The following is a 21,052-nucleotide window of genomic DNA, read 5'->3' as shown; positions in this document are numbered from 1 at the left end:
TCACCCCCCTCCACTTTTTGTTTTATCTGATCAAAGGGCAGCAACTGTGTAAAAAAAACATTTCACAGTTCAACACACTGTTTTCAGACCAGACAAGTTACAGTTTTATCCTTCACATCCCCATTAACCAAACCACAGCCCGACTCATGCTGATTTATCCTTTTGGAGAAATGTGAAAATGATGAAATATGAAGGCCTTGTTACAAAAGCATTCCAATTATTTTGAGGGTCTTGGATGCTCATACAAAGAGAAAGGGAGGAAGCTAACAATTTGCTGACAAGTGTGAACAACTCAATACTATATACGGGGGCCTCGCTGAAAGAGATGAGAAAACTGTCTTGTTTGCTAGTTTCTGATAATCCTCTCTCTGTTGTGACAAAAGGAGAATTCACTTACACAAAATGTAAAATTACAAGGAGGTAGAAAGCCGGCAAACACTTTACCTTCATGGGATGAACTTCTAGTATTGCTGACAGAAACATTTAAAAGTGAAAAGAGCTATTCGTAACTTTCAAAATAGTTAATTTCTTTCTCAGGGAGAAATGTGGGATGATTTTAAGAAGGAGAGGGAGATCACTCAGATCCAAGGTCAAGATGGACCCATGTGTTGTGAGCATGGAGGAAAGGCAGAGGGGAGTAGTTTGTTTCAATGTAAGAGTGTTAACAGTCATGTTTCATAGCCAGTCATCATATTAAACACCAACCCTTAAGGATCCTCAATAAAACTTTCTAACATTTAATGGCACAATTGTGCATTCAGACATTTTTCTCTACTCACAGACAATGCCATAGCTACCAAATGTAGATGTTAGCAAAGTAAGGATTCTAATCTAGTATTTTACTAAACATCCTGGAAGAGTGGGATAAATTTGCTGGTTGGTGCAGAAAGATCATTTCCTAATCTCATAGGTTCTCCTATATGAAGTTCATTTCTGTGTAGCTGTAGTTTTCAAGACAGATGTCTCATGTCTAAATTTAATGAATGATCAAAACCAAAGCTTACATGAGAAAATGACTGCTCAACATTTGCTGAAAGCAATGAAAAGAATGATTTGCATTCAGGTTCAAATTTGTAAAACACATCATCATAGGGCAAAGCTTTTGTATCAGCCGCAAAGATGGTGCTACCTGAACACCATGCCCAATGTAATAAATAAAGCTTGCATGAAACACTTGTCAAGAGAAGCTATCTACAATTTTGGTCAGATTACTTCCAAAAGTGACCATTTTCAAGTAAATAGTGGCCAGATCTTATGGAAACCTAACATTTCTTAGTACCATTTCTACTGCCCTACTTTCAAAAACTGAAGGAAATAATTTTGTTTAGCAAGTAAAACAACAGCTAACTTACCTCATTGAGGCCGTAAGTCCAGCCTTGTTGAATGCGTTCTTTTGCCCAGAGATTGTGTGTATTTTCTGCAAGCTGATCAACCAACTCTTCCATTTTTGGAGTAAGTGTGATAGCACTAAGGTCCAGGGGTGCTGGTTTGTAGCCATTCGACTGGAGGAATGGTTCATTTGGAAGACGAACAGTTTTGATACGAGATGGTGGCTTGTCCATGGTAATATAATATCCAAGTGCAAGAATTGTCCTACAAAAAGATCTCTTATAAACAATTTGTTTCATAATAACATCAACAAAAATGTTACTATAAACTGGGTATTTGAAATTTATCACTTAATAGTTTCTAGGGGTAAAGTTCATCCTTTATTTCCTTTTTAGTAAAGTACCACTGTAAGTAAGTAAAAACTACAACTGAACCATAACATACTTTAGTGTTTGTACTGCAAGCTGTGAATCATAACGTTTCTCAGCTGGAGGCAGTCTTTCAAACTGAATGAGGCATGGATGAATTTTACGAACATCATCTCTCCTTTCTCCATATGCCCATCCGGCTTCAATTTTGTTCATTGCCCACATTTCATGGATGTTTTCTGCAAGACGATCTCTGATGCTTTCTATATAGCCCGGTAATGTAATCTGGAAACAGAAACATGAAATTGTCCCATGTCACAAAATACATAATTTCTTTTAAAAGAATAGCATTTTGACTTTTATCACAAAGAAAGCAGTTTAACAATTATGTAAGCATAAATATAGAGTGAAAAAAGGAAGTTATAGAAAAACTCAACCAAATTTTAAAAAAATCAACAAATGTATTTTAATGCCAAAAAATAAACCACTGATTGCAACTTGAGTTTTAACAAACAGTAATTCGTATTATGCATTCCTGGATAGCTGAGAGTGGTAATGTACATGCTTCCGGGACATGAGATGAGCCAATCCCAGATTGATTCTGCCTCATTGCTTTAGTTCTACAAATCAGTAGTGACTTTTGTCTCGATTCATCATTGTCACAATCTCCCTGTTGTGTGAATCCAAGTAATGTCGCATACATTAGGTGATGAATTTAGTGGACTATGATAAAAGGATGCAGACAGTATTACTAATGGAATTTTAGGTTGGTCCAGGGAGCATGCACAGATAACTGAAATGGTTAATGTGACTGCTTGTATTAAGCAGGAAATTCAGGTTCAAGGCCCAGTTTGGCCCAAATTTTCATGTGTCACTATTAGGTAGTAGAGCTATACCTAATACAGGCTGATGTCAAGGAATTCGCAGTCAGCAAATTAATTTCAAAAACTTAGAAAATGTTACCATGCTTCGTCATGACATCAACACAGATTCCTTCTGGGGGTAGTGGTTGTATCAGGGAGAGCATCCGCTCACCAAATGCTACTAACACTGTCAAAACTGATGTATAACACTGCTGATGCCACAGAGAAGTGTCTAAAGGCAACAGGAAAAGAAGAACAAGTAAGTCATATTATGAATGGTTGTAAACTATGTCTTGCAGATGGAGTCTCCTATATAAATGCTCATCTGATCTCTGACTGAGTAAGAAGATAAGCAGATAAATCTGGTGATCTTAGAGATAAGTTAATGTCAACAAATCTTGAGACGATATAATTAATAAACAATTCCTGCGCAGCTGCCACTGATTGCCTTGTAGCATGTGATATTACAAAATACTATCAAAACAAGGTGTCATGAAGCTGTGGAAAATTGTACAAGGTGGTGGTGCAAGGAATGTCTGCAGCATCTGATGATATGATGCGTAATAACTGTCAGTGTTAACAGTCCTTCACTTTCAAAGAAAGTAAGCTCCAATGACACTGTGTGATGGAACTGTATACCGCACGGTTAACGGTCAGGTGTACATTTCCACTCTTCACCCAGCAGGCCTTATTAATGCAACTAGTGAGATGAAAATGAAGTGCACTGCCCTCACGCATTTTTCTTCATTTGTTGGCACAAAGCTATTTACGACCAGTGATCGTATTCTTTCAGTTTTTCCAAAATCTGGAACTTGTATGGATGGGTGTTAAAGCCAACACAAAGAATTTAGCATTCACTCTCTCCAGAGAACTTGACCACAATTGCTTCCTTATGAACTTAAAACCACAGACTCCACGGAAGCATTGCCAAGGTCACGAGTGGATGTGTTTTGGTGTCTGTGTGGTGATCGTGTGTGTGTGTGTGTGTGTGTGTGTGTGTGTGTTTGTGTGTGTGTGTGTTCTTGCACTAGAAAAAGACAGCAACTCGAAAGCTTATACACCTCTGGACTGTTACGAGTTTCTTTGTGTCATACATTTTTCAGTGGTTGTCTTTCCACATTTTTGTTCATTATTAACATACAACCTCTGTATCCTGTGTTGTACTCAGTAATTCTATTGTTTTTGCCTTTCAGAGATGACCTCACCTCTTTAAGGTTAGTAATCCAAGTTTTATAGTGTGTTTTGGAACCAACAGACTGTGATAACCAATTGCACCACCACCCAGATGTTGAGCACCAGCCGATGTCTCCATCAGCTGTTGTCACTCAAATAGCACATATGGTGTGACTGTCACTACACATCCCCTATCGCAAAGGGGGCCGCAAGGGGGAGAAATTGCAGCTGAGAGACTGTGCATGTTGGCTGCACAGGTGCCTCCCAGTGCCACTTACAGCTTGCCATCCACATACGCAATAGATGCCCAGCGACCATCCTCACTCTGCTCTCACCTGTTGTGCTATTTACTATGCTACCTAGAACTGTACTGTACCCGTCTTGTGTTGTGAACTATTGTCATCTGAGATCATTAAATATTCTTGTTCTGGACATGCCATCTCATGATTTTTTTATGTTATGAGTTACAACATAATTGGCAACAATCATGGGCACTTTTTATGCTTGTTATGTAGCCTTGGAGCCTGCATAACAGGCCACCTTACCAGGTGTGTCGATGGAAACTGCACTACAGCAATTTCTACAACAGCAGTCAAAGGGATAGAAATGTCAGGTAGCTTTCCTTGTTGTCCATGTTATTCCCTCAGCCATCAGCTACAAACCTGCCACTGTTCCTACCTTACGATGAAACAGCAGAAGAGTGAAAAGGATACAAGAAGTGCCTCCAGAAGCACTTTGCTGCATTCCAAGCAATAGATCAAGTTTGGTAAAATTACTTTTCTTGTCACGTATTTCACCCAGTATGTAACAGCTTTTGTGCAAGCTAGTCCCTTTCATGGAACCAGCACATCTGACATTTGATGAAATGTGTACTCTGTTAACTACCTACTTTCACCGACACTGCCATATCACTGCATTCCACGTGGAATTTTATCAGAATCATAACCACACAAATCAGTCATTCTCCACATGGGCAAGTAACCTGAAGGGCCTCAGTAGGAAATGCCAATCTGTGACTCCAGTAAATAAGGAATCATACCCAGAGTTGATGATTGGGGACACAATCATTTGTATGGTGCTGGATAAGGAAGTGCATCAGAAAGCTCTACAATCTGAGGACCCCACCTTAGAGAACATTTTAAAATGGGTCCAACCCTATGAAATTTCCCAGGCAGCAGGCCATTGATTATGATCTTGGGGAGAGGTGCCAGCCACCGTGTCAGAGCCAGAAGTAGGATTCAACTTTATCGACACAGTAAATATGGCAACAGTAGCACTCTGTACCATAAACAAGTGCTCGGACTGTTTTCGAACACATGTCAGAGAAGATTGCAATGACCAGGCAGCAAAGTGCGGGGCATTCTGGGACGCATCCTGGAAGGAAGGGAATCTCATTTCTGTCTGCCTGGCTCTGGACAAAAATGCTTGCCTCAACAGGATCTGATGTGATTTCATCGGAGTCTCACACCAAAGTGATGTTACCTAAGAAACTGTTCATCATGCTCCCTTTGTGCGATACACAGGTTCAGCTACAAGTTGATACTGGTGTCTCTACATTCAAGTTAGCCTCTCATACATATCTACAGCTGGAAGCACACCACATTCAATCCACAGCTCACCACTCAGGTGCCATTAACAAACAACATGTTCCATTCAGAGATTAACTCAGAATTGGGGTGACATGCAAAAATGTTGTAAGACACCACACCTTCCTTGTGGTTCACAACGTGGTACGGAGAATCTATTCGGCCTTGATGCTTTTTCTGCTTTCGGATTTGTCATTCATAACTCAGTCCACTTCGTCTCAGGACAAGTACCATGTCGGGGATTGAAAACCCTCAGATATTTCCTCTGGGGTCCAGAAAAAGGGAAACACTTTATAGCACAGATTACATTAAAAAAATTGGTGTGCCCTTACTTCTTACGTGCCATCAACAATGAGCTAGGTACACTAACAACCCTGGATATCATGGAACCCATGTCTCTATGTGAATGGCCGACACCTATGGTTATTGTGAAAACACACTTGGGCAAATTGCGCTGTGTGGAGACTTTAAGGTTATGGTCAATTCTTAGTCAGAGGTCAATATCTATCCCTATCTGAAATCAGATGAGCTTTCTTTGCTCTTGTGGAAGGCCAGAATTTTTCGAAATTCAATCTCTCTGAAGCTTGCTTACAACTATCCCTGGATGAGGAATCACAAGAAAGTCCTAGTAGTCAACATGCCACATGGATTATACCGTTTCAAACACTTAATTTTCGAGAGTGCCAGTGTCCCAGCAATCTTTCAAAGGTTCCCTGGGAAACTGTTACACAACGTTTTGAGCTGCATAAATTATCTAGACAACATAGTGGTGATGGGGGTCACAATATAAGAACACTTAGGAAACTTGCAGTGGCTGTTCCACATCCTCTTGTCCACAGATGTCAAATGCAATCTCAATGTGGGGTCCTGCCCACTCGTCTCATATAAGGTGCCTAAAAGAATGCTGTATTCTCAGAATGCTATACAACAATTCAAGCAAAATTGCATTAACAGTTTTTATTACAAATAAGAAGAATGACAATACTTAACTTGTATTTACAACAAGTGGTCGCAAGCGATGGGCAACATGCAAATAAGTGTCCTTTGCTATAAACGAAGTTCCTGTAAGTTTGACACAAAGTTTGTGGATCATTAATAACTGCTATTGTAGTGTTCTCTGCTAGGCCTGTCCGTATACTATCCCGATACTGAATGATACTGAGCCAATACTGAGTGGTCGAGGCTGGCAGGAGCGGCGCTTATATTCACCTCTTGTAGAGGCCGCTAAAATTTTTCCCAGGCATGACATCAGTTATGCACCAGCTCAACATTCTACGGAAGAAGAGTGTGCCTTTTGTATGGTCAGAGGCATGTGGACTGGCATTCAAGACCCCGAAGCAGGCCAGCCTATTGGCGGCATACCTCTGACATTTCAACCACGCAAAAAGCTAGTGATGGCAGTGGACACCTTTGTACGAGGTTTGGGGCTGTCATGCCACATAGTGATGCAGAAATTTCTGAACATCCCATCACATTTGCAGTGAACATGCTCAAAACCATGCAGAAGAGGTATCCATAAATTGAAAAAGAGGCCCTTGCAATCATCTTTGTGCTTAAGAATTCCCACATATTTCTATACATCTTTGTGTTGAAAAAATTCCATTTATTTCTACACAGAAAAAAATTTCACCCCATTACAGATCATAAACCATTGATCTCCCTCTTTGGTCCTGTAGGAACACTATCTGAGAAGACTATCCACTGACTCCAGTGCTCGACACTCTTTCTCAGCAGGTACAATTACGAAATCCACTTCTGCAATACCACTCAAAACGCCATCATTGACGTCCTTTTCATCTCCCAATGGACCCTGAATTGGAGTTCAATCAAGACAAGATCTTGTTCTTCCAGTTGGATGAAGAGGCTCAACAGGGCATGTGTGGCTGCAGCCATGGCCAAGAAACCATCTCCCAACAGATCCGGTGGTACATTCAACAGGGCTGGCTAGACCACATTTCTGGTTGGTACTCCAACCCATTCATTACAGCATTATTTCCACCAATGCTGCCAGTTAATCCTGGTAGACAGAGTTACCCTTTTGACTGTGGTTCAACAGTCTCCACATGTGGTCCCACCAGAACCTTTGCATCCGTTAATCTTTTGGCTCTTGTGCTTATGACTCTTTCGCCAAGTTCTCATGAACTGAACCAGTTGCCCGGGGCCAAGTGTGCTGGCTGTGCTAAGACCAGGGGATTGAACATCTTGTCTGCAACTGTCATCAATGTGGATAACAGAAAGTGTCTCAATGACAAACTTTCTTACACTGGCTCTCATGTGGCAGGAGCGGGTTTACATCGAGTTCGTGGGCCCATTCCTGGGCACTACCTGGCTGACTGTCCTTGATGCATATTTTAACTTTCCATAAGTGGTCAACTGTTGGTCCACTAGTGTGGAGGCTATGGTCACAGCTTTCAGCAGAATTTTCAGTAATGAATGACTTCCCCTCACACTGGTGTCGGACAATGGACCGTAACTTTGCTACCAGGTTTATGCAAGTTCTGCTGCACAAATGAGGTTCAACATCTGGTGTCTCCCCACCTTTCCATCCCGAATCAAATGGTGAGGCTGAAACACTTGTGTGAACTTTAAAACACAGATGAACAAATATGTGGCTGATGCTCCTATGGATGAGCTGCTATCATTTTTTTATTTCCTGCATGTCAAAAATATACATCCAAAAACAAAGATGATGTGACTCACCAAATGAAAGCGCTGGCAGGTCGACAGACACACAAACAAACACAAACATAGACACAAAATTCAAGCTTTCGCAACAAACTGTTGCCTCATCAGGAAAGAGGCAACAGTTTGTTGCGAAAGCTTGAATTTTGTGTGTATGTTTGTATTTGTTTGTGTGTCTGTCGACCTGCCAGCGCTTTCATTTGGTAAGTCACATCATCTTTGTTTTTGGATGTATTTTTCCTATGTGGAATGTTTCCCTCTATATATATATATATATATATATATATATATATATATATATATATATATATATATATATATATATATATATATATATAAAGAAAGATGATGAGACTTACCAAACAAAAGCGCTGGCAGGTCGATAGACACACAAACAAACACAAATATACACACAAAATTCAAGCTTTCGCAACAAACTGTTGCCTCATCAGGAAAGAGGGAAGGAGAGGGAAAGACGAAAGGATGTGGGTTTTAAGGGAGAGGGTAAGGAGTCATTCCAATCCCGGGAGCGGAAAGACTTACCTTAGGGGGAAAAAAGGACAGGTATACACTCGCACACACACACATATCCATCCACACATACAGACACAAGCAGACATATTTAAAGACAAAGAGTTTGGGCAGAGATGTCAGTCGAGGTGGAAGAGTAGAGGCAAAGAAGTTGTTGAGAGACAGGTGAGGTATGAGTGGCGGCAACTTGAAATTAGCGGAGATTGAGGCCTGGCGGATAACGAGAAGAGAGCATATACTGAAGGGCAAGTTCCCATCTCCGGAGTTCGGATAGGTTGGTGTTGGTGGGAAGTATCCAGATAACCCGGACGGTGTAACACTGTGCCAAGATGTGCTGGCTGTGCACCAAGGCATGTTTAGCCACAGGGTGATCCTCATTACCAACAAACACTATCTGCCTGTGTCCATTCATGCGAATGGACAGTTTGTTGCTGGTCATTCCCACATAGAATGCATCACAGTGTAGGCAGGTCAGTTGGTAAATCACGTGGGTGCTTTCACACGTGGCACTGCCTTTGATCGTGTACACCTTCCGGGTTACAGGACTGGAGTAGGTGGTGGTGGGAGGGTGCATGGGACAGGTTTTGCACCGGGGGCGGTTACAAGGATAGGAGCCAGAGGGTAGGGAAGGTGGTTTGGGGATTTCATAGGGATGAACTAACAGGTTACGAAGGTTAGGTGGACGGCGGAAAGACACTCTTGGCGGAGTGGGGAGGATTTCATGAAGGATGGATCTCATTTCAGGGCAGGATTTGAGGAAGTCGTATCCCTGCTGGAGAGCCACATTCAGAGTCTGGTCCAGTCCCGGAAAGTATCCTGTCACAAGTGGGGCACTTTTGTGGTTCTTCTGTGGGGGATTCTGGGTTTGAGGGGATGAGGAAGTGGCTCTGGTTATTTGCTTCTGTACCAGGCCGGGAGGGTAGTTGCGGGATGCGAAAGCTGTTGTCAGGTTGTTGGTGTAATGTTTCAGGGATTCCGGACTGGAGCAGATTCGTTTGCCATGAAGACCTAGGCTGTAGGGAAGGGACCGTTTGATGTGGAATGGGTGGCAGCTGTCATAATGGAGGTACTGTTGCTTATTGGTGGGTTTGATGTGGACGGACGTGTGAAGTTGGCCATTGGACAGGTGGAGGTCAACGTCAAGGAAAGTGGCATGGGATTTGGAGTAGGACCAGGTGAATCTGATGGAACCAAAGGAGTTGAGGTTGGAGAGGAAATTCTGGAGTTCTTCTTCACTGTGAGTCCAGATCATGAAGATGTCATCAATAAATCTGTACCAAACTTTGGGTTGGCAGACCTGGGTAACCAAGAAGGCTTCCTCTAAGCGACCCATGAATAGGTTGGCGTACGAGGGGGCCATCCTGGTACCCATGGCTGTTCCCTTTAATTGTTGGTATGTCTGGCCTTCAAAAGTGAAGAAGTTGTGGGTTAGGATGAAGCTGGCTAAGGTAATGAGGAAAGAGGTTTTAGGTAGGGTGGCAGATGATCGGCGTGAAAGGAAATGCTCCATCGCAGCGAGGCCCTGGACGTGCGGAATATTTGTGTATAAGGAAGTGGCATCAATGGTTACAAGGATGGTTTCCGGGGGTAACAGATTGGGTAAGGATTCCAGGCGTTCAAGGATGTGGTTGGTGTCTTTGATGAAGGATGGGAGACTGCATGTAATGGGTTGAAGGTGTTGATCTACGTAGGCAGAGATACGTTCTGTGGGGGCTTGGTAACCAGCTACAATGGGGCGACCGGGATGATTGGGTTTGTGGATTTTAGGAAGAAGGTAGAAGGTTGGGGTGCGGGGTGTCGGTGGGGTCAGGAGGTTGATGGAGTCAGGTGAAAGGTTTTGCAGGGGGCCTAAGGTTCTGAGGATTCCTTGAAGCTCCGCCTGGACATCGGGAATGGGGTTACCTTGGCAAACTTTGTATGTGGTGTTGTCTGAAAGCTGACGCAGTCCCTCAGCCACATACTCCCGACGATCAAGTACCACGGTCGTGGAACCCTTGTCCGCCGGAAGAATGACGATGGATCGGTCAGCCTTCAGATCACGGATAGCCTGGGCTTCAGCAGTGGTGATGTTGGGTGTAGGATTAAGGTTTTTTAAGAAGGATTGAGATGCAAGGCTGCCATCCTCCTACAGGCCAACCGTAAATTAGAACAGCATGCCACCCTCCACCTCAAAAAACTGTCCAATCTCCTGGTTTCCCACCTCCGGAAAGGCAACTCACTCACCCTTCACAACATCACCACTGCTGAAGCCCAGGCTATCCGTGATCTGAAGGCTGACCGATCCATCGTCATTCTTCCGGCGGACAAGGGTTCCACGACCGTGGTACTTGATCGTCGGGAGTATGTGGCTGAGGGACTGCGTCAGCTTTCAGACAACACCACATACAAAGTTTGCCAAGGTAACCCCATTCCCGATGTCCAGGCGGAGCTTCAAGGAATCCTCAGAACCTTAGGCCCCCTGCAAAACCTTTCACCTGACTCCATCAACCTCCTGACCCCACCGACACCCCGCACCCCAACCTTCTACCTTCTTCCTAAAATCCACAAACCCAATCATCCCGGCCGCCCCATTGTAGCTGGTTACCAAGCCCCCACAGAACGTATCTCTGCCTAAGTAGATCAACACCTTCAACCCATTACATGCAGTCTCCCATCCTTCATCAAAGACACCAACCACTTCCTTGAACGCCTGGAATCCTTACCCAATCTGTTACCCCCGGAAACCATTCTTGTAACCATTGATGCCACTTCCTTATACACAAATATTCCACACGTCCAGGGCCTCGCTGCGATGGAGCATTTCCTTTCACACCGATCACCTGCCACCCTACCTAAAACCTCTTTCCTCATTACCTTAGCCAGCTTCATCCTAACCCACAACTTCTTCACTTTTGAAGGCCAGACATACCAACAATTAAAGGGAACAGCCATGGGTACCAGGATGGCCCCCTCGTACGCCAACCTATTCATGGGTCGCTTAGAGGAAGCCTTCTTGGTTACCCAGGTCTGCCAACCCAAAGTTTGGTACAGATTTATTGATGACATCTTCATGATCTGGACTCACAGTGAAGAAGAACTCCAGAATTTCCTCTCCAACCTCAACTCCTTTGGTTCCATCAGATTCACCTGGTCCTACTCCAAATCCCATGCCACTTTCCTTGACGTTGACCTCCACCTGTCCAATGGCCAACTTCACACGTCCGTCCACATCAAACCCACCAATAAGCAACAGTACCTCCATTATGACAGCTGCCACCCATTCCACATCAAACGGTCCCTTCCCTACAGCCTAGGTCTTCATGGCAAACGAATCTGCTCCAGTCCGGAATCCCTGAAACATTACACCAACAACCTGACAACAGCTTTCGCATCCCGCAACTACCCTCCCGGCCTGGTACAGAAGCAAATAACCAGAGCCACTTCCTCATCCCCTCAAACCCAGAATCCCCCACAGAAGAACCACAAAAGTGCCCCACTTGTGACAGGATACTTTCCGGGACTGGACCAGACTCTGAATGTGGCTCTCCAGCAGGGATACGACTTCCTCAAATCCTGCCCTGAAATGAGATCCATCCTTCATGAAATCCTCCCCACTCCGCCAAGAGTGTCTTTCCGCCGTCCACCTAACCTTCGTAACCTGTTAGTTCATCCCTATGAAATCCCCAAACCACCTTCCCTACCCTCTGGCTCCTATCCTTGTAACCGCCCCCGGTGCAAAACCTGTCCCATGCACCCTCCCACCACCACCTACTCCAGTCCTGTAACCCGGAAGGTGTACACGATCAAAGGCAGAGCCACGTGTGAAAGCACCCACGTGATTTACCAACTGACCTGCCTACACTGTGATGCATTCTATGTGGGAATGACCAGCAACAAACTGTCCATTCGCATGAATGGACACAGGCAGACAGTGTTTGTTGGTAATGAGGATCACCCTGTGGCTAAACATGCCTTGGTGCACAGCCAGCACATCTTGGCACAGTGTTACACCGTCCGGGTTATCTGGATACTTCCCACCAACACCAACCTATCCGAACTCCAGAGATGGGAACTTGCCCTTCAGTATATGCTCTCTTCTCGTTATCCGCCAGGCCTCAATCTCCGCTAATTTCAAGTTGCCGCCACTCATACCTCACCTGTCTCTCAACAACTTCTTTGCCTCCACTCTTCCACCTCGACTGACATCTCTGCCCAAACTCTTTGTCTTTAAATATGTCTGCTTGTGTCTGTATGTGTGGATGGATATGTGTGTGTGTGCGAGTGTATACCTATCCTTTTTTCCCCCTAAGGTAAGTCTTTCCGCTCCCGGGATTGGAATGACTCCTTACCCTCTCCCTTAAAACCCACATCCTTTCGTCTTTCCCTCTCCTTCCCTCTTTCCTGATGAGGCAACAGTTTGTTGCGAAAGCTTGAATTTTGTGTGTATATTTGTGTTTGTTTGTGTGTCTATCGACCTGCCAGCGCTTTTGTTTGGTAAGTCTCATCATCTTTCTTTTTAGATATATTTTTTCCACGTGGAATGTTTCCCTCTGTTATATATATATATATATATATATATATATATATATATATATATATATATATATATATAAAGAAAGATGATGAGACTTACCAAACAAAAGCGCTGGCAGGTCGATAGACACACAAACAAACACAAATATACACACAAAATTCAAGCTTTCGCAACAAACTGTTGCCTCATCAGGAAAGAGGGGAAGGAGAGGGAAAGACGAAAGGATGTGGGTTTTAAGGGAGAGGATAAGGAGTCATTCCAATCCCGGGAGCGGAAAGACTTACCTTAGGGGGAAAAAAGGACAGGTATTACTCTCACACACACACATATCCATCCACACATACAGACACAAGCAGACATATTTAAGGTAAGTCTTTCCGCTCCCGGGATTGGAATGACTCCTTATCCTCTCCCTTAAAACCCACATCCTTTCGTCTTTCCCTCTCCTTCCCCTCTTTCCTGATGAGGCAACAGTTTGTTGCGAAAGCTTGAATTTTGTGTGTATATTTGTGTTTGTTTGTGTGTCTATCGACCTGCCAGCGCTTTTGTTTGGTAAGTCTCATCATCTTTCTTTTTAGATATATTTTTCCACGTGGAATGTTTCCCTCTGTTATATATGTCTGCTTGTGTCTGTATATGTGTGTGTGTGTGCGAGTGTATACCTGTCCCTTTTTCCCCCTAAGGTAAGTCTTTCCGCTCCCGGGACTGGAATGACTCCTTACCCTCTCCCTTAAAACCCACATCCTTTCGTCTTTCCCTCTCCTTCCCTCTTTCCTGATGAAGCACCTGTGGGTTGCAAAAGCTTGAAATTTGTGTGTGTGTTTGTGTTTGTTGTTGTCTCTATCAGCATACCAACACTTTCATTTGGTAAGTTACAGCATCTTTGTTTTTAGATATATTTTTCCAACTGTATATATCTTAATTTAAGTAAAGAGAAATGAGACATATGGCTATGATGTCTGTAAATGACACAAGTTCGAGAACTACACGAACATCCCAGTTGATAATCAGATATCTCTTTTTCTTTCTGGTAGAAATAGCTATTTCCAAACTATACTTGTAATGACTCATACAATCTTTCTGGCAAATATAATGGGAATGCTTATTTTGTGTTTTCCCAGGATAACCTGCCTTTTCAATTACATGCATCAGAATGCCTCTTTCACTTATGTTATCTGTTATTATTATTATTTTATTTCCAAACAAACTAAACAACTGTCAATTAATATTTTTGGAAAAAAACTGTCTCTGTCTTAATTTAAGTAAAGCGAAACAACACATGCAAAAACAGCAATTAGGAGCGGGATGGAGAGGAGACAGCAGGGTATGGGTGGGAAGAGAGCAGAGCACTGTCTGGCAGAGCATGCAGAGACTAGATGGCAGTAGGACAAGGGTGCCATGTGCAGTGTCAGGAGGTTAAGGAGAAGGAGGCTGTGGGGCAAACAGGGAGCAGAAAAGAGTGGTGGATGCATTGGCAGAGAGCAGCACACAATGAGGGTGAGGGGATGTGGATTAGGAGGAGGTGGTAGAACAAAGGGGGTGGGTACTGTTGAGTGGAGGGTATGGGGACAGTAGGTTGCTGTACTTTGAGATCAGAATAATTTCAGGAGCAGAGAATGCATTGTAGGGGTAACTCCCATCTCTGCAGTACAGAAAAGTTGGTTGTGGAGGGGAGGCTCCAGATGGCCTAGGTTGTGATCCAGCCACCGAAATCAAGTATGTGATGTTTAGCTGTGTGTTGTGCTACAGAGTGCTCCACTTCGCTCTTGGCCACAGTTTGGCAATGGGTATTCATCCTGGCGGACAGTTGATTGGTAATCATACCAATAAACAAAGCTGTGTAAGACTGCAGTACAGCAGGTATATGACAAGGCTGCTTTCACATGTGGTGAGACCTCTGAAGGGTACAATAAGCCTGTGACAGGAGTGGAATAGGAAGTGCTGTGTGGGTGGATTGGGCAGGTCTTGCAGCTGGGTCTTCCACGTATATATGATTCCTGTGATGGGGTGCTCCTTTGTAGCTGATTCTTGGGGGTGGTGGGAAGATATTGTGTGTGTGTGAGAGAGAGAGAATATGGCATGGGAAATCTGTTTGTAGGCTAGGTCTCGAAGATAGTACCTGCATACTGAGCAAGGGAGTTCTTGTCACTGCAGATAAGCCATCCCCAGGTGGCCAGGCTGTACAGGAGGGATTCTTTGGTGTGGATGGGATGGCAGCTGACAAAATGCAGCTACTGTTGGTGGTTGGTTGGTTTAATGTGGATAGAGGAGTGGAAAGAGCTATCAGAGAACAGGAGGTCAACATCCAGGAAGGTGGTACGCCGGGTTGAGGAGTATCAGGTGAAGCGGATGTGAGAGAAGGTGCCGCGGTTGTGGAGAAATGAGGATAGGCTGTCTTGGCTCTGAGTCAAGATCATGAAAATACCATCAATGATCTCGAACCAGACCATAGGTTTGGAAGTTTTGAGAGGCTATGAATGTTAGCTCTAGATGGCCTATAAACAGGTTGGCATAGGAGAGAGCCATGTAGGTGCCTATGGCTGTGCCGTGGATTTGTTTGTCTACCTTTCATTTAAAGAAGAAGTAGTTGTGTCTTACGATAAAGTTAGTAAGGAGTATGAGGAGAGAGGTGGTGGGTTTGGAGTGTGAAAGACTTTGGCAGAGGTAGTGTTCAAGAACAGTAAGACCATGAGCATGAGAGATGTTGGTGTACAGAGAAGGGAGCAGAGGTAGCGTTCAAGAGCAGTAAGACCATGAGCATGAGAGATGTCGGTGTACAGAGGGGTGGTGTCGGTAGTGACAAGTAAGGATCCAAGAGGTAAAGGGGTGATGATGGTGGAGAGTTGGTGAAGGAAGTGGGCGGTACCTTTGATGTTGAACACAAGACTTTGGGCAATTGGTTGGAGGGCCGAAATTCTTTCTATGGAGACACAGTAACCAGCTACAATGGGGCATCCACGATTGTTAGGTTTGTGGATTTTGGAGAGCATGTAGAAGGTGTGTGTGTGACATGTCATAGCCATGAGGAGGGAAATGGACTCAGGGGAGAGGTCCTGGGAAGGGCCTAGGGCTTTAAGCAGGGATTGGAGGTTGTGTTGGACTTCTGGGATGGGATCACTCTGGCGGAGTTTAAAGGCGGAGGAGTCAGATAACTGGTGGAGGTCTTTTTCCAGGTATTCATTGTGATTCATAACAACAGTGGTAGAATCTTTGTCTGTAGGTAGGACAATTAGGTCAGGATCTGTTTTGAGGCTTTGTATGCTGTCCTTTATTCTGCTGAGAAGATGGTGTTGTTAAGAAGGGACCTGGGGAGGATTGGTGAGGCCAAGTGAGAGGTAAGGAATTCCTGAAAGGTGACTAGGAGGTGATTGGGTGGGAGGAGGAGAGCATTATGGTTGTATGGTGGTATGAACTGGGGAGACAAGGTTCAGTATTGGGATTAGATAGGCTTTGTTTGGAGGGATTGATGGCAAAGAAATGTTTCCATTGTAGGGATTGGAAGAAGGAGAGTAGGTCTTTGACAAGTCCAGCATGGTTAAATTTGGGTGTATGGATGAAACTTCTGTGGGGATTTTAGTGGAAAGGTTAACAAGAGTGTTATGGGATTGTTTTAGCTAGGGTTGTTAGGGAGTTTTGCAGCATGTGGCAAGATGAAAAGGTCAGTTAGGCCATGTTGGGTGCTATGAGGGCTTGATGAGGAGGAACACTGTGAGAAGGATAGGGATTGGATAGTGGTTGGTGCCCCAAGATGGCAGTAGGATGTCAACAGGTCAAATAACTTACAGAGGAGGTGGATGATTGTTTTCTGACAGCCAAATGCCCTTAATATTAATAACAAATTTAAAAAAAGAACTTATGGAGATGATGTTGGGAATGCTCTTTCAGATGCTGGAGAGCCAGTGGTTCAGCTTCAGAGACATGATGCATGTACGAGAGCATAGCAGCAATATCTTATGGAGAGAGCAGGTGCCATGGAAATGTGCTTTTCCAAGGAATTTTTATGGTTAAGCTGTTAGGTGGGTGAAGGGGATTCCATGGTTTAGGCAGCATGAGACAAATATAATCATCTGAGTCATAATGTAATGGATCTGGGAAATGTTTTTTTTTTTTACCTTATTTTTCGATACCGAAGTGTAAATGTTTTCTTATATTTTTGTCAGAATTTATTATAATTTGTCTTATTACATGTTAATTTACCTCTGTTTTTGAGAGTGAAAGCATATTGTTTACTATTAGGAAATGTATCGAAGAACAGCAAAGAGACTGATTACAAATGGAAACTTGTGGATTGTGTAAAGTATCTTTGACGTTAGAGTCGTCTTTGACTATAGTCAGTCGGCAGCTAACTGTTGGTGTGTGATGATGGAAGAACATTGTTAAGGTCGAAGTCCTAAATAATTTTGAATTATGTTACTATTATTTTTGTATTGACTATAAAGAAGAAACTGTATTTAAAACACCAAAATGAGAGAAACACTTTGAACCACGTCATTTCTGCAGCCGACAACGATGCATTGTGGAATCATACTTAGACAACTGAAGCCAAGACTTATATCGCCTTGCAAACATCTAATGGAAAAGGTACTGTCACGAAATATGGCAAATTTAAGTTAATTAAAAAATAGTGACCATATTTTCAACTTGTGTCTTTCCGGGAAGCCGTATTTCAACTGGGGGCTCAGTGCCGGGATATTGTGTTCACGAGATCTTCAACAGTGCTACGAGGAAGAAAATTTTTGTGTGTTAATACCAGTTTCTTCAGAATGTGTGCTACAGTGTTTGTGTTCATCGGGAAGTAAAAGTTTTGGAGAAGAAATGTTTCGGCAAAAAATATAATTTTCGACAGAAGAAAATACTTCAAGAATTTTGGTCAACAATCACATGGATGGAAAACGTGGTTTTGCAACAGTAGAAGAGTGTTCCAGATAAGTCACGAAACCCTCGTATTTTGTTAAAACAATATTTTTATCTTGTTTTGTATTGTTGTGTATAAATGTTTGTTCTTCACAATGACTTACGAGATTTTCGAGAGTATTGTGCCTAAAGTAGAAAGTAGTAATTTAATAGACTTCGAACATCAGGACAGGTCAAATAAAATAGAAAAAACCGATCAATTTGATTTGAAAAGTTTTCTTGTAAATTTCACGCAAGAAATTAGACAATCAGTTGACGACAATAAGACTTACTGGGATGAAAAAATTGATAACATTTTGTTGCAAGTCCAAGCAGTCAATACCCAAGTGGGTGATCTTTTGAACAGAGTTGGCAGTGTTGAGGAAAAAATTGAATCTGTGGAAGCAAAAGTAAATGAAATTGATGCTAAATTGAGTGGTGAAATTAATACTGTAAAAAATGAGTTACTGGCAGATAGGGAAATAAATTTAATTGATTTTAATGAGATAAAAGGGGAAATTAAAAATTTGGATGAGAATACAAAAGTTTTAGTAAAAAATGTAGAACAAAAAATTGACAATCGCTTGGTTACTCTAGAAGAAAAAGTAGAATGCAATAGCGAAAAAATTGAAAGTTTTGACATTGAATTTCAAAGCAAGAATTACAATGTCAACACATGTAATCTTGTATCTAATATTCCAGTGAAGCACTTTTCGGCAGATGGACCCTTACATCCCGTTGATTTTATGCAGTATTGTAAGGATTGTTTTTTACCTCACTCACCAGATGAAATAAAAATTAAATTTGTGAAAAAATTCTTGGAAGGGGAAGCTTTGACTTGGGCAAACCAGATTGTAACTTTGGGGATGACCTTTTTAGAATTTGAATCAAAATTTCTGGAAAAATTTTGGGATGATCTTAAACAAACTAGAATCAAAAGTGAATTTTTGAATGGGCGAAACTATAGAGAATCAGATGGGAACATGAAACAATTTTGCAAATGTGAACTTCAAAAACTTATTCATTTAACAAAACCTTTGGATGACTTGATCAAAATTGATACCTTAAAGAGAAGATTGCCATCAACAATGCAGTTGAGTTTAGTTCATTGTCCTGATAGTAATGTAGAGCAGTTTCTCAATTATATTGAAAAGTTGGATAGGGTAACATCAAGAACACACAATGGGTTTACTCAGAAAGGTAATGGTCAAAATTGGGGAAATGACAACTTTCAAAAAAGGGAACAAAACAATTTTCATGGCGTCAGTCAAAATTCAGGGAGATATAGCAATTTTGAAAAGAAGGACCATAACTTTTATCCAAAACAAGAACAACATTTTCGCGTTAATAATCAACAAGATAGAGAACACTTTAGTGATCAAAATCACAGAAATTTTGTTAGAGATCAGTACAATAGAAATTACCAACAATCAGGTAATGTTTGGCATAGGAATGGGAATAGAAATGTTGATCAGAGACATTGGCAGAACCATAATCAGCAATTCAAACAGGAACCGGAAATAAAAAACGAGTAGACGCCCCCTTGAAGGTCCGCAAGGTTGAGGCAGAAGGTGAGCATGATGAAAGGACCAATGGATGTGACTATCATAAACTCAAACATGACAGTTCCAAACCTAAGCTATCACATGAGGTCATTAGTTGTTACTTATTGAAGAAATTTCAAGAGGAAAATAATGATGATAAAGATAACATTTTCAATACACAAGAACATACAGTAGATAAAAGTAATTGCGATTCATTTAATTTAACAGAGTTTTACACTTGGGTAGAAAAGAACAACACTTTGTCAGATGATGTAATTTGTAGTAGTTCAGAGATGTGTGTGAATGAAAGAGAGAATGTATGCTGTGAGAATGAAAATGTTGGTGAAAGGGATCTGGTAACTTTAGAAAGGGGAAATAATATTTTGGGGGATAATTTGAATGTGTATGACCTGAATATGTGTAATGATAATGATGTTGTTGATAAAGTTGATAATGATGGTAATGGTATTGATGATGATGTTAAGGAAAGGTATTTCATTAGTTTAAATAGGGAGTTGGGTATACACATGGTTGAAAATGGATTAAATAGTGAGAATATTATAGAAATTCCCAGGGATGTTACCAGGATGAATAAAGCTCGCAAGCTGGGTGTATGTAAAAGTGTGAATTTAGATGTTGCTGGTAAAGAATCTGACTACACAAATAACGATGACACATGTATAACTTCTTACCTAAGTGAAACTTTTACAGATACTAATGATACACACACATTTCTTATGAATCTATGGCTGAACAGTGAAACTATTTCTTTTGACAAGAACTTTAGAAAGATGCTTATTAATGTATGTGAAACTGTATGTCCTGAGTGGTGGAAAAAGATGAGATATTTTATTTTTGAAAAGCTGAAGGATAAATACTTCAATAGTATACAATGTGATTTGGATGAAAATTCTTGGCTATTTGAGATAATAGAGAGTACTAATGACAATGTTGTATCTTGTGCAAATTTTATAACTGTGACAAATAATACATATAATGATATACCATATGATTCTGATAAGTATAGGTTTGGGGAAATTGAAAGTGATTTATTACATGAGGAGACAGGTTCTGAGAAAAGTGATCAATTTTGCAGTCCTTATATAAAAGTTCAAATTGGGTCATGGATTGGTAAATGTTTAATTGATACAGGAAGTGAGATCTCGGGAATATCTGAAAGGTTAAGCAAGAAATTGAAAGTGGGGAAAGATTATGTTGAAATGCCAGTTGTTGGGGTAAAGATAAAAGGTGCTACTGGGAAGAGCAGTAAATTGGTAAAAAGCCAGGCTTTAATGACATTTTTAATTGAAGGCAAGTTGTTCACACATGGATGTTTTGTAATTCAGGAATTTAATGAGGATTTTCTTTTGGGTATGAATTGGATTGTAAAAGTAAATACAGCATTTGATTGGGTTGGAAGAAAACTTTTGATAGAAACTAGTGAAAGGGAATACATTCAGACAAATTTTGTGAACACACTTGGTGATCAGAGTAATGGAAATTTTGACAGTATCAATTTACTAAAAGAAAATAGATTGGAGAATATTGAAACTCATAGATTTGATACTGA

General features: G+C 41.9%; 1 protein-coding gene across 1 annotated transcript in view; it reads right to left on the bottom strand.

Moving 5' to 3' along the window:
• LOC126236010 (ryanodine receptor) overlaps nt 1-21,052 on the bottom strand; it is a 702,826-nt gene that overhangs the window by 417,103 nt on the left and 264,671 nt on the right. The window contains exons 21-22 of the mRNA XM_049945018.1: nt 1,774-1,982; nt 1,353-1,593 (exon numbers count right to left, since the gene is read on the bottom strand). Of these exons, the coding sequence (XP_049800975.1) occupies nt 1,353-1,593; nt 1,774-1,982 (450 nt within the window). The remainder of the gene's footprint in view (nt 1-1,352; nt 1,594-1,773; nt 1,983-21,052) is intronic.

This window comes from Schistocerca nitens, chromosome 2 (assembly GCF_023898315.1).
Source record: "Schistocerca nitens isolate TAMUIC-IGC-003100 chromosome 2, iqSchNite1.1, whole genome shotgun sequence".
Lineage (NCBI taxonomy): Eukaryota > Metazoa > Arthropoda > Insecta > Orthoptera > Acrididae > Schistocerca > Schistocerca nitens.
Note: the sequence above shows the minus strand (reverse complement) of the source record. Positions and strands in the feature narration are given on the sequence as shown.